Here is a 14637-nt window from a genome sequence, read left to right as displayed (position 1 = left end):
ATAAAATAAAATAAAATAAAATAAAATAAAATAAAATAAAATTAAAATAAAAACTCAAATACCCTTCAGATCTGTCTTTTTCTCCTTACCTCTATGGGTCACCTGGGTAAATATTCAAACTCTTTCTAAGCTACATACAACTTCAAGATTTTCAGATTCATTGTTTGTCCTACATTCCCCACATATTTGAGCTGAACTTAAAATGGCCCACAAAGGAAATGCCTCCAGCTTGACACCTAGTGATCAGCAGCCACAACTGCTGTCGTAGCTTAAGGGAGCTGCTACTTTACAACACTTCCTTTAGCCAAAGTATTTGTCTGTATACTTGAGCTTAGATGCTATTGCTGAGCTTTAACTGTAATAAAGTATTGGAAAACAGCTTCAACTACTATTTGGCACCTGAATTTTCAAAGAAATACAAGGATGCCCAAATCTCATTGGAAGACTTGGTACCTAACAAAATCTCAGCCCAAACCAGGAGACATATTATTATTTTATGACCACGTATCTGACTAAAAAAGTACTTGGATATGGAAGGCCCACAAAGTTTACCTACTTAAGGATTTATGCCAGTCTTCCCCTCATACTATACTCATTGATATTAGAAATTGGAAAGTAGCTGTAAGACTCCACTACATATGATCTGCAGCATGAAAAGACAGTGCGTGTGAGAGAATAAAAATTAAGACAAATTCCAAAAACTACTTTCTATGCACAATATATTCAGAATAATACTATATAATTTCTCCTTTGGAGAAACAAATTGTCTAGGGTTACCATTAATTAATTTTGCTTGAAAATAAATTATAAGTAAAGTTCCTCTAACAATGCACCACACAGCACAACCCCAGCAAAGGGATTCTTCTGAAATCAGAAACTACAGAAAAACAGCTTGAAAAGCACATTCTTGGAAATGCAAAACAAAATAGCTTTCATTTATGCACTATTTGGTGACAAAGTATACATACTCTCTCTCTTCTCTCTCTAATCACACAATATTTTGCATGTCTATTTATACATTTGTATATATACAAATAAAACATACAATTTGAAAAAGCACCTACCAAATCTATTGAATTTCCCATTGTTATATTAGTACTTTCTCTGCTCCACTAAATCTCTAGCCACATTTTTCAACAGTCTCTCTCTTTAGGCTGGGAAATTTCCTAGCTATTTTCCTTCTCTCCCAGCTGCACAGTTAAGAATGCCTCACTAACGTGTTTCCCTTGAACTGATACTGCTTATCAACCATCTCTGTTCCCCAGTGTCATACTGCTATTTCTGCACTAAACTATGCATTCTATCACTACACAAGATTCATTCCCTAACAGGCAAATCAATTTATTTGCTATTACTCACTTCTTTCACCGAGGGGATACTTAGTTGAAAATCAAAATTCGTTTTCAACATTCTTAAAAACAGAACACTTCAAATGCACACCGTGGAACTCAAGTTTAACAACAGCTCCAGTGCTCACATATGTTTAGAAGTGAGCATCCAATGTTTCCAAAAAGTATTAAAACAATACTTCATGTTCACATAAGGCTATCTAGCCAAAATGGAATCATTTCAGTCACTGACATGACTCTGTTACAGCCATGAACTGTCACATACATAAACGTTTTCATAGTAGATACAAAACAAAGGAAAGTAAGTGGACTTTGAGTCTCCCATTGGCCATATCTACTACATTTTATATGCCCATTCAGTTCCAGTTTAACACAGACATATCTTAAAAATCTTTACAGCTTCTCTTGAACCCTCATATTGGTTAAAGGGAGTTCACAACAGGCACTGGTCTGACAACGCTATACTACCACTGCCTTGTATAGTCAAATTTTACATAAACATTTCCATTTCATGGAAAAGTTGCTTACACAATAACATCAGCAAAAACTGTGTAAACATCAAAAGCCTATGTCTCCATTACCCACAGCCACTAATTAAAATAAATGACTGGTATAAATGACTTTTAGCAGGACCAGCGCTCAAAACTATGGGATTCCCTGGGGATTTCTGAGAAATGAGAGCCACAAATTTCTTTTTAATGGAAGATTGTATTTTGTCACTAGACAGAAATGTTAACAAACACTAAGGCAAAATTTGAGAAGGTTAAAAAAAGCTGCAGCTCTGTTCATTACTAAACATTAACTGTGCTTAATCTCTTTCCCAAGGGAGAAATAATATTGGTTTTGTGATATGATAGTCACTTGCAATGTAATAAAGTTTTGTCAGATAAAATTACTTTCAAGAGAGTGTCTGAACATATCTTTCCTTTGGCCATCGAAGTCTGTTTCATTGTCCAAAGAAGCATGAGCAAGATACAGAGGGAAAGTAAGCAGAGGAGGAGGACCAATTGTTTTTGCAGACCTGTGCCTTGATGTAACTGGGTGCTGTTGTGAACATTTGCAGGATCGGACATTTTGTGCTGCACTGGACATGTGCTGCTTGTGGAGCAAGCAGAGTCCAGAGAGGACCTGTGAAGGACTGAGGCTCTCGGTTACCTCAAGGAACAGACACAAGAACTACCTCTCAGGTACTCTGGCAAACACCTCTACATCTAAATTCACTGGGCACTGTGCATACCAGTTGCGTCTCCACCAGAGTGCACTTGGGCCCCTTTGGAACGCACCAGTTGTGTCTGCATGGGAAAATGGAAGGACTGTTCTTCTGTAGACCTTCCTCACACAGGGGAGAAGTAGCCACATGCATATGGATGACTGAAGGACAGGGTTCAAGTGAGAAGACGGAAGAGCACCAACGTGACCTTAAAAGGTCATCTATGCACATCTCTTATAATTTAATTAACAAATCTTGAGCTGGCTCTCATAATTTATTACACAATAAGTGCTCTATAGAAAGTTACGATCTGATAAAATGTCAGCTCACACATGAAGGCCAAAGAGGTCCCAAATGGGAAAATTAGAGAGATCTTCCTGAGGAGCAAATTTAAAACACAACAACTTATAGAAAACAGATGCCATGGCAGCAGAAAATTGTATGTTGCTGTTTTAGTATAAGATCCAGCCGTATGAACCATAAAGTGTTGTAATCTCACATGGACATACGAAGCCTCTGGAGCAAAGAAAATGGAAAATGTTGCTAGTGATCTTTGAAAGCAATGTTAATAGAAAGTGGTTAGCACAGTAGGGCAAAAGAAAGAACTAATTTATATGCTGTTAAACTCCAGAGACTCTGAGAAATATTCTCAACTCTATCCAATCAAAAACTAGACATGTAAGAGAAAGGATCTGATAATTTATTAGTTGGGAAAACTGGGTAATCTGGTTTTTAGCAACTTGTCAGGCAAAAGCCAAGGCACTGATATTTAAATGCAGCTTTTGTAAGAGGTAGGTCAGCTTATGCCCTAATTTGGGAAGAGGGCATGTCAAGAGAGAAACCAAGGAGGCTGGGATATAATTCCTAGCATAAAGGAGGTGTTGAAAATCAAGGAAAAGACAACAGAGGAATTTGAAAGGCTCAGGAAACACAAGCATTCTTGAAGAGGTATCTGCAGTATCTCATGCTTTTGTAAAAAGTAAACTATGTTTGCAATTTATGAGAATTACGATTTTGCTATGCAGCCTGATTGAGAAACCCCTAGCAAGAGAGCAAACCTGATTTCTCTGTTTCACAGACACACAAAAGTCTCTTAAGAGAACAGAATAACGCATAGGTGAAGTTTGCATTATCTACGCTGAAATTAGCTTTGATGTTTTGTTTTGTTTTTTCTTCCTCAAGTACTTTGGCAGGGACAAGCTTAAAGACTAATATGACCTACATCACTCCACTGAATATTTTCAGCTAACTGGACGGCTCATGGACTTGCAAAACATGAAAAGATGCTACCCTCATAACGATGTTTAAAGTTAACCACTTTACATTGCAGCTTATATGAAAGACAAACGTGGCCAGTTACCACACCTCACCCACTAAGAAATAGTATTACTCTGCAACATTATTTGAAATCTTTTTGTTTGTGCCATTAACCAAAAGTCATGCTCAACAATATACAGTTTGAGATTTAATTTCTTTAAAAGAATTAAAAGGTACTGTGAATCCAAATTCCTGATACTCCTGATAAAACGTACCTTAAATTTCAGTGGGTTCATCTACTTTCTACACCAAGACATCTACTTTCCTGAAATCAAGCCATACTGTTCCATGAAGCCTTAAGAACTGATGACCTATGCATCACATCACAAGTACTGTGTCATTTTTTATTACAACAGACTTTTGATCCAAGGACCTCTGAAATATAAACATGTCATAACAGTTCCCTGTGTCAATGCTCTCTAAGTGACATTAAATATAAAACCTCTGGCATTATGGAGCATCATTAAAATATTTTTTGTCAAACTGATTTGGTTTAATTAAGATCTTTTACATCCTATTATGCAGCAGTAAGGCACACTGCTAAAGATAAGGATAGTATGCAAGAGCTATAGAAAATATTGCTACTGTTAACAAAATTAAAAATTTGCCAAGCAGAAATTTTCTGCTTGTTCAAAAACAGCAAGCTGTTAAGATTCAAAGTAATGGCAAAATAGTGTACAGTACTATTTCAACCAGTTACCTTAGATTGTAGTAGAATATATTTTAAAACCTTTAAGATTAAAAATATGTGTATATATATATATGTCCCTAAGCATATAATCTTCTCAACCTTACTAATTAGATATTTGATACTTGTGGAGTGTGTTCTCTCTGTTGGATTATAGTTATATTCTAGATTTGTGTCACATTTCTTTTGCACTGTAGTGTAGTTGGCAGAAAGCTATGTCAGAGCCACTCTATAAGGGAGATGTAGCCACTTTCCATTTCTCTTTGCAGCTACATAAAAGATTCAAAGTCTTGTCTCTGCATAAGCTATCCAGGTATTATATTGAGCTTTTGAATGCCATTGCACACTAGAACATGTTTTCAGCTCTGAGATGTTGAAACAAATTTTACACGGTGCGGTGAAGTCCTTATTTCAGTGTAAAAATTCACGAGGAGAGTGAAGGCAAATGCTAAAGGAGTAGTCAGACACAATCACTGCAGAGGAAGAATTCTAGCCTTACTAGCCAGCACTAATGAAACAGACAAATAACAAAGGCAAAATTGACCCAATTACTTTCCTAAAACTCCTTTCAAGCAGAGAGGAAGTATGTTATCAGTTCTTGGCACTGAAATAAAAATGACTAAATTATGCGGCCTTTGTAAACTCCTCAAAGATCCTCAGATAACACTCATTATCTTCTGTAAAACTTAACTATGGGCTGCATTCAAAACTGTGGCATATTTGCACAACAAATATATATTTGATTAATAAATATGAAATTAAACCTCAGCATTTCATATTTGCTATGCATTTCCTGCATGAGCTACCACAGTTCATATTTAAAAGACATTGGATTTCTATGAAAGTTTTCTTCTGTTCCTGCTTACAGTATTTAACTTTAAAAAAAAAAAAAGTTTAATTCTTCAGGAAGCTGAGCAATATGAAATGGGGTATCTGCTCCACTCCTACACACCTGTGTGTATAATTTTGACAGCATATGCTCTTTTGAAAGCCAATTCAACTTGACTGAGAACTGGTGCCTGGTGCTACTTCAGGCAACAGTGACCATCCACTTAGCTCTATCTTAAAACAAAGCACTTGTGACAGCTTCAGAAGAGATATACACAAATGCTGTCTTGGATTCAATCCTACTGCACCCCTGGCTGCCCTACAGGACAAAACTTATTAATACTTAAACATCAGCATTAACACTATCATACATTTTACATAGGATTCTTTGGTTCCAACATGATTTCTTCATTGAGTCATAGGCCAGTGAGGCACTTGCTTCTGTCTCATCTGAATTATTCATGAGGCATTCCCCTGTAGAATTCATCAACTTAACTGGAAGAATCACTCAGCAGAACACTCTTGTCATATTTTATTTTTTCCTCTTCATTAGGTTCCAATGTAAAGCAAAAGTGCTGCTTTTTTTTTTTTTCTCTAAAAAAAAGAAAGATTGTATGAAGCATTTATTTATGGATGCCTATTACCCGCCACACATCAGAAACAGCATCTTGGATTAAAAGGTGGTACATCTGTTGTGCACTAGACAAAGTTCCTAAAAATTTGTGAGTAAATACAAATAGGTTGATATGAACAGCATTTTGATATAAGTAGATAAATAACTACCTGACAAACACCTACTTCTAGGAACTAGTAACTTTCTCAAAATAAATGAATTAGTATGACAGTAACTTTAGATGAATGCATAAATGGGAAGAAACTCAGCCGTTGCCATGAAATGGACACAATTCATACAATTATTTCAGGAAGCTGACATTTCATTTCAGAAGTTTGAGACGTGTACAAAGACTATAATAATACAAATAGGTTTCCATCTTCAGTGATTTTGAGGCAGAAGAATGTACTCAGTGTTTTACAAGGAAAAAAAAAATCAAAGTCAGATGTCAGATTTAAAACTTAGAGTTAACTCAATCCAAATCACCAGAATTTCACTGAAAGCTTTACAAAGGTTAAGTTCATATCTCTGCAAAGGGCAGCACAGGATCTTGTTTGAGAATTTCAGTGGAATATGAAGATGAAGACTGACCTAGCTCTCTGAAAGGTTATAGCATTCACATTACAGTTTTTCTGACTTGAAAGTGATGGGGAGTCAGAGCAGATGTAAATCACAGGGTCTAAATTCTCTGTTTCTGTCATTCATACCTCTCTCCACATCCAACCAATTCCTTCAAAAACTACTCCCCTGTTCCTAAATTTGTTTATAGCTACATAAAAAAAAAAATCAAACAAACAAAAGCAGAAACACTCAATTCCCTCTTCTCAAACTTTAGCAACACTTTGAATTAGGTATCACTTTCTCGTATACACACTGAAAATAGCAACAGTAATTCAGACCAGTTTATGTCTGGGGTACACAATGCTGTCAGGTAAAAGAATGCTTCTCTTGATTAATTTTTAAATACACTTAACTTCCTCCTGCTTCAAAGCCCTTAGAAACTTAATACAGAACATCCCAAAGAAGAGGCTGCATTCTATCTAGAGTTTTGCTCTTTCAGAAATAACACAGAGGGTTACAACCATTTTAAGGTAAGCAACAGTCATGCCATTTTGTCTCCCTCTTAGAAACGATGCATGCCTATAGAGACACAGAGAAGGAATTGCTCTTCAATTGCCTTGAATAGAAGGGCAGTGACTTTCCTTCTGAAGGGCACATAAAGAAGGTTCTCCCATTATTTGCTCCTTCCTAGACAAGGTATAAAATCTGGTCCTTTAGGTCCTTAAAAGCTCACTTCCGTATTTTGTCCTTTATCATTTGACAAATTTTTATTTTACTTACTTTTTATTTTCCCCATTTCAAATAAACCTCTGATAAACAATAACTGCAATGGATATTCACATTCATACTGTGTTCTCTTTACTCCTATTAAAAACATGTAATGCCCCCCAAAAAATGGAACAGCCTTGCATAATATCATCTGTGACTCCAAAGTGATGATGGGGTCAAAATGGAAACATGACTGCTGTCTGAAGAGAGGCCAGGATGATTTAGTTTTGCAGGAAGAGGTGTACGTTCAGCATGCCCTGCAAAAGAATGTGAAACACTTGCTGATCACAGGCAGACCAGCAGTATGAACCCCAGAGGAAAGAACTGCTGTCTGTTGTGGGGGGAGGCAGGTGAATAAAGCAAAACAGTACAAGAAGCTAACAACTGTTTCAAAGTCAACTGCAACGCACATATCGTCTACAAAAAAAAAAAAAAAATATGCTTAAAAACTCAGACAGAAAATTGCTTTGGATAAAGAAAGGGTAACAAAGGGTCAGTGTTTGACCTTTTGGCTAATACCTGACTACCATCACCTTTCATTAACAAATCCATTATTAATATAATCCAGAATGAAACAGAACGAACAATAAGTTCTGTACAATTTTATTACACTTAAATTGAAAAAAAAAGTGTATACCATAGACATGCCTACTGAAAAAGGAAATAAATCCTCACAACCTTTCAAAGAAAAATTGTATCAGTGATCTTTTCATCTAAAGTCACTACTCCTCCCAACACTTATTCCATTTTTAGAATACACTAGCACATCTAGCACTGACTTTAAACATCCTACATAATTCCATAACTGTGAAAATAAGGAATTTGACTTTGTGTAAAATTAAATTCCCTTAGAGGTTTATTTGCAGTATAATGAAGTACCTTAACTGATAAATTAATATAATACAATATCACTTTTTCTCATTGCCTATTGTTAATACTTACAGAAAAGGTTCAAACACAGACCTCAATTCTGCAAATGCTGAATCATATCCAGTATATAACCCATTTCACTATAAATACATGTAAAATATATATGTATTAGGAAAAAAAATTACCATTACTTTCATCTAACCATATTCTATGTTTTCAAATTTTAATGCAAACGTACGGCAAAAAGAAGACAAGGAGCTAGAACCATTGACTTTTTTTTAATAGAAAGTTAATTTTATTTTTATAAGCTACTTAAAAGCTGTTGATAATTTATAACTACGTTTATATTCATATAATAAATATATGATCTATATTTACATTTGTAAATAGAATGATTTGCCAAATATTTGCAATTGCTCTGTTCCACTAACACACAAACGATAAGATTTGACTCAATGTGCTTGAAGTCACTGGTATATACTCTTTGATGCACATCTTTATTGAGGCTATATCCTGGCATTCGAGCCCAAATAACGCTCTTTGGTTGAAGTATTTATATGCCAGATAAGGTCCCAGTTTCAGTTCAGATATAAGAGCTAAAACTTGTTACCTGTCCTTACAGACACAGTAGGCCACAGCATAGCATATGGTCTGTTACATCTACTGAGGTTTTTAATTATTTCTTACACGGGCAGAGAGAACAGTTCAAAGCCACTTCCAACTGAGCATCTGCTGCCTCTTACATCCATGACAGAAGATTTGCAATATGCAGGCAAACACAATCCACCCAGACCAAGAGGGGCACATGCATCAGCCTCAGCTATAACTAATTGTGCTGCAAGCATTGCAGCCACATAGGTACAGCATTTTTTTCTGTTGCTTAGTGAGTACCTTCTCATGTAGAAAAAATAATTGGCCTCTTTTATAAAATATAAAGGAGTCCAAAGTCTTTAGTGCATCTTATAACAGTAAAACAAAGAAGCTGTCTTGGGATATGCTCTGCAAACAAGACAAACTGTTAGGAACATCCTCATATTAAGCAAACACCAAGCCACAGTGACATGTATCAAGCTTTATACCAGCTATACCTTACAATAGAAGCAACTTTTATTTAAGTCCCCTAACCAATTTCTTAAAACACAGTCTTTTCCCTCCTTTCTCCCCTCTTCACTTCCCTGCCATCTGTCCCCCACTACATAAGAAGAAACACTCAAGACATGAAGTGCTAGGTCTTTGGAGGGATTGTGACAAGGGATACAAGCAACAAATCTGGTAGCTGCAGGCACGTGGAACTTCCTAAAACACACATTTTATAGTAGGGAGAAGATAAGAAGAGAACCAGCTTTCTTTTTTTTTTTTTTTTTTTTTTCCACTTGAATAGAAGAATCTGGTGAAGGAAAGGGTATGGGTGATACAGCATGTTCAGGTCATAACTGCTGGTAGGCCACTGAGCTGGAGATGCATCATTTTGGGGGTGCTAGAGTATGGGAAGGCGTGTGTGTTTGTGGGGTAGCAAACAGGAGTCAGTCGCTACTGCAGAAAGAGAGAAGAGAGCACTAAAACTGAAATGCTTGAAGGATACTGCCAAAGAAATTTAATCTTGATGCAGTTTTTAATGGACAGCAAAGGAACCCCTTTCTTCAAATAGCACAGAAAAAACACGTCTATTCATTAACTGAACGAAAGGTGCTAAAAAGGCACAACAAAAGATTTGGTATACATTCTTGTGATATCAGTATACGCAAGCATTCAATTATGTAGAGACACAGCAGCAAATGAACACAGCAAATTAGATCTTCCATAGCTTCGAAGCAAAAACAAGTATATAATTTATGTATATTCCCATATATTGACATAACAAACACAAACCTCAAGAGTAAAGCATGAACTACTACTCTGTTTAAAAGTTCAGCTTTTAATTAAATTTCAAAATCAGCAGGAAAGTTGTAGAAAATAATGCAACATACGCAGTTTTTTATTCTAATACAATAGATGAGAAGGAAACCCCTAGCCTTAAAATATTTTTTACCAATTTTTAAGTCACTTGAAAAGTTTTGCATTTATTTAAAGGAAAATTAATCAACAGGTAATTTCTTAATAATATGGTACCACCATATTCCAGAAAATTTATTTTTGTCCTGGGCATCTCTTAATCTGAGATTAAGAAATTTGAACCTGTTAATTTGAAAGCCTTCTAAACATAAGGTTTTTCTTATGTTCTTAATTTGAAAGATTTCCAGCTTTGCCTTTTTCTTCAACAAACCTCATCTTGCGGATTATGAAAACACACAGATTTAACAGTGCACGCTTTTGCAAAACTTATACACATGTTCAAAAGCCTACTATCCATGTCAAAGGTTCCCCAAAGCATGACATAGTGGAACATACAAGGCAGATTTCATTCTGATAAGTAATATTTGGAAACATAAAGTGGACAAGGACAAAGAAACAAACATTAGAAGCAAATGTATTCCTTGCTTCTTAATCAATATCTTGTTAGACTGGTGGTTTTGACTCATTTATCTTTTGGTACGAAAAAACTAAACAGATTGACCATTGCAGCAAAAAAATAAAACTGCACATTAAACTCATTCTAATGAAATTGCCTGCGAAGAGTGCTGCTTCATCAAGCACAACTTCCCTCAAAAGACTTTGAACTGTGGAGTACCTGATTCTTTGAGGCAATATATTTAGAGGTAAATTCTGAAAATTCTGAATCCAGAACACTTGAAATGAAACTTTCTAAACTCTTACCCTTAAATTTTTCTTCAGCATATATTTTTAAAGCCAGACAAGTTCTACCAAAAAAAAGTAAAAAAAAAAAAAAGTATAAGTATTATGTGTTTAACAGCTTCAAACAAATCTGAAATTGAACTTCATATGATTGCTGTGCTGCACCTAAATGATCACTCTATTAGAGATGCAATGGGATATACAAAAAAATCTTAAAAAATAAAATGCCTGGAGGTTTTCAGTGAATTGTTTTTAATTTCTTCAGCAACTGCCACATAGTGATTGACCTAGTACAGTACTACAACATAGGAAATTAGCAATTAAAGCCTTCCATGTATCCAGCATTAGATCCCACAAATCCTGTTAACCACAGGAGCAAAATTAGAAGAATAAGACGAATCAACAAAAGTAAAAACTAAGCTGTGTGGAATTTGTCCTTTGCTGAAAAACATGAAAACTCTGAATCCACAGATTGTATACACAAGAGTATTTCATGCAGGATTATAACTCAATTAGGACAACTATTTCTCTGATCCTGTAATTCCAAGGCATTTTACAGATGTCTGTGAATCCCAGGCAGGAAAACAAATGCCTTTCTGTTCTGCATAATATAAGCTCACATTCTGCCGAAAGACACATTTAGAGTTTTGTTTACTAAAATAATCTTCACAATATTTATCAAAAGATACATTATTGTTCTAAATGAGTCTAAAACAAGGTAAACCAAATTAATATGCAGTGTTAAATGTGAACATCATCCATATACATAAAAATTACATTAAAAATAAATCCTAACTGATAACGCCATTTCTTTTAGTAATGCTTGGATCCCAGAGCATGGGGGAAACAGATTCACAGACCAGCAGGAGCAATGCCAACCCCAAAACTAGAGGGAGCGTCACACAAAAGACTGCACACACGAGTTGCACAAGACAGCAAGTTCAGACTCCAGGCTAGGCTGGAGACTTCTGCAGTATGCTTTGCTACCAGAATAAACATACCCTTTCTCCATTCCAGTGAAGAGTACATCTACACTACCATTAGTCACTTGAGACTGTTTTGCTTCAGATTTGTCAAAACTAATTCAGGTTTACTGATATTAGTGACAAATACAGCATTTATCTCAACCAGAAGAGGACAAGGTTATATAAACCATATATATATATATATAAACTAGCTTAGCCAGACAAATTAAATCGTTAATCCATTCCTAAACAAAAGGTCACTATTAGCGTAGGGTTAACCAGAACTTCTTAGCTAATCTCTGACCTAATTTTGACCTCTCTTGTTAATTGCAGAAATGTTTTCAGTTAATAAACTGATGAGCAGTGTTTACAGACCAATTCAATAGTTTCCTTATTTGCTGTTCATAACTTAAAGACAAAATGTCTTTATCTGGTCAAAGACTAATTAGTACCCAATTTGATCCATGTTGTTATCTTGAGTGGAATAGACAGTGAAGACAAATATTAAGCATTTTCATCAGTTTCATGATGGAGAAATATATAAACAAGAAGAAAGGAACATCAAAACCTTTATTTCATCTTTTTTTTTCTCTAGATCATAAAACATTAATTCACAAAGCTTCTAAAAAATACCCAATCCTTCTGTTTGTAGCAATTCACATTAGAAAGAAATACATTTTGTATCACAGTTAAAAGAGAAGAACTAAAGAACCCACATAAATCTAATGGATCTGTAAACATGTTAGTAGGTTGTACCTAAAAATAAACATTTATCATTGCATCATACTTCTGAATGTGCTGTCTACACTGGGTTTATTTAATCCCTTAACTGTCATAGCAATTTTATGTAAGGGTATGGATATGATATATCTTGTTATCTTGCTGGTCCTATGCATAAAATGTCCCCTTCATCCCTTTCTGAAGAAAAACTGGTTTTGCTAAAAAAAAAATAATAATAAAAAAGTACCTGAATTATAATTCCAAAATGATTTCTCCACATCTTTTTTATTTCTATTTTTTTAAATCAGAAGTGTTCAGGTAAATATATATATATATATATGAGCTTAATTTAAATAGCTATGACTAAGATAAAAACTGAACCTGACTGCATTGTAAAATGTTACATACAATTACAAAAAGGAATTCTAATAATGGAAGAAATAAAAATCTCAAAGTCAAAAGAACTATACAAATAGCATGCCTTATGCTCAGGAGAACTAAATAACATAAGGAATTACAGTTTGAAAACCTATTGTAATTATATATTGAAATTAAAATAGCAGAAATTCAATATACTTCTAAACAGTGAAGCCCCAGCATTCGATTACATTGACATTCTTCTTATTTTCGTACTCATAAAAGCTTCTTCAAAGTAAATTTATCCAGTATTATTGAGGATCATACTATTCACCCAAGAGATAATATAACTCTAAATTATGCTCAGAATTTTCTCCTTTTCTACAGGAAATGAGAATGATCTTCTATCATCTGAACAAAGACATCTGGCCTACTGCAAAACGAAAAAGTTTGTCCACTGCTGTTTGTCATACTGGTAGATAAACTCTGGACTATGAAGGGCCTAGAAGTTGTTTTATTACAGTATGGGAATCTGTCTGGATTAAATCCAGATTAATATTCATTTGCTAGCTGCAAATAAATCCCACTATACTGCAGGTACAGTTTACCTATATTTTTACATTATTCACCAAGAGCTCCATTCTTCTGAGTTTGCGCTTATTCTTTGGCATTGGCTTGTCATACAAGCCATTCTTGAGAAGATGCTCCTTGCTGTGATGGATCTGGGCACCATGCTGAAGCTGGAAAGAGCATAAAGCTTGAAGTGGACGGAGTATAGTCTGCAGAAAGACGGAAGGGTGGGGCAAAGGAGACAAAAAAAGAAGACTTTTAGTAAGCCACCTTGGAGACATCATTTATCTGAGGTTTTGTATTCAAGAACTACTTTAAAATGCTTATAAAATATGACATAGATAGAACCTTTGGAGCCACAGAGGACACAGATGAATAAGAGACATGTCAAATCCACATACCATCATTCCTTACTTCTTCCTCAGACACAGTCAGTGCCGTCTTCAGTACCAGCTACATTACTCTAAGCCATGGTTTTAGCCTGATGTTAGAAATAGACTACAATCATCAGGGTGACTCAGCCAACAGACAGTAATAAAATAAGTAACTAACTAAACTGTTTGTGGTTGCAGAACAACAGAATAACTTGAAGCAGGGTTTTAGAAAGAGGGGAGGGTCTCATGATCAAGGTAGCTGGACTGCTACCCTGGAGACTGGATTGCATTCCTGCCTCTGCCCAGTGAAATTATGTAGGATTAACGAAGCCACTTATTTAACTCAAGTGGTTACTAACTGTGGGTTCTTCATTTTCTGGTTGCCTGGCTCAGTATCATGGGGCCATACGTGCAGATGTGTAAAAATCATAAATGTAAGTGCAGTCAGCAGGAACTGAGTTTCTATCATGTAAAATGTGACTATTTTGAGCACATAAAAAAATCAAGTGACTTACTTTTGGCACCAAATTAGGCACTCATCTTTAACTTCCATTGCTCTGGACTTCAATTTGCCATCTTATATGTTATAGTACTCACTTAAGTCACAGAGATTATAAAAAAGTTCACTAATGTTTATAAAGCTCTTGGCTACTGGAAAACTCATAGAAGCACCTTTGAGAAACTGCTAATCTTGTCTGCGACAAGTAGGTTGGG

The 14637-nt window shown here is 35.4% G+C and overlaps 1 protein-coding gene across 1 annotated transcript in view; it reads right to left on the bottom strand.

Annotated features, from left to right (window-relative positions):
- Window positions 1–10102: 10102 nt before the first annotated feature.
- The window catches only part of DTWD2 (DTW domain containing 2), a 97454-nt gene continuing 92919 nt past the window's right edge, over window positions 10103–14637 (bottom strand). The window contains exon 6 of the mRNA XM_080572935.1: window positions 10103–13758. Coding sequence (XP_080429061.1) covers window positions 13588–13758 — 171 coding nt within the window. The 3' untranslated portion in view covers window positions 10103–13587. The remainder of the gene's footprint in view (window positions 13759–14637) is intronic.

Source organism: Anser brachyrhynchus (assembly GCF_964034855.1).
Source record: "Anser brachyrhynchus genome assembly, chromosome: Z".
NCBI classification, from domain to species: Eukaryota; Metazoa; Chordata; class Aves; order Anseriformes; family Anatidae; genus Anser; species Anser brachyrhynchus.
The sequence above is the reverse complement of the archived record's forward strand: the minus strand, read 5'-3'. Positions and strand labels throughout refer to the sequence as shown.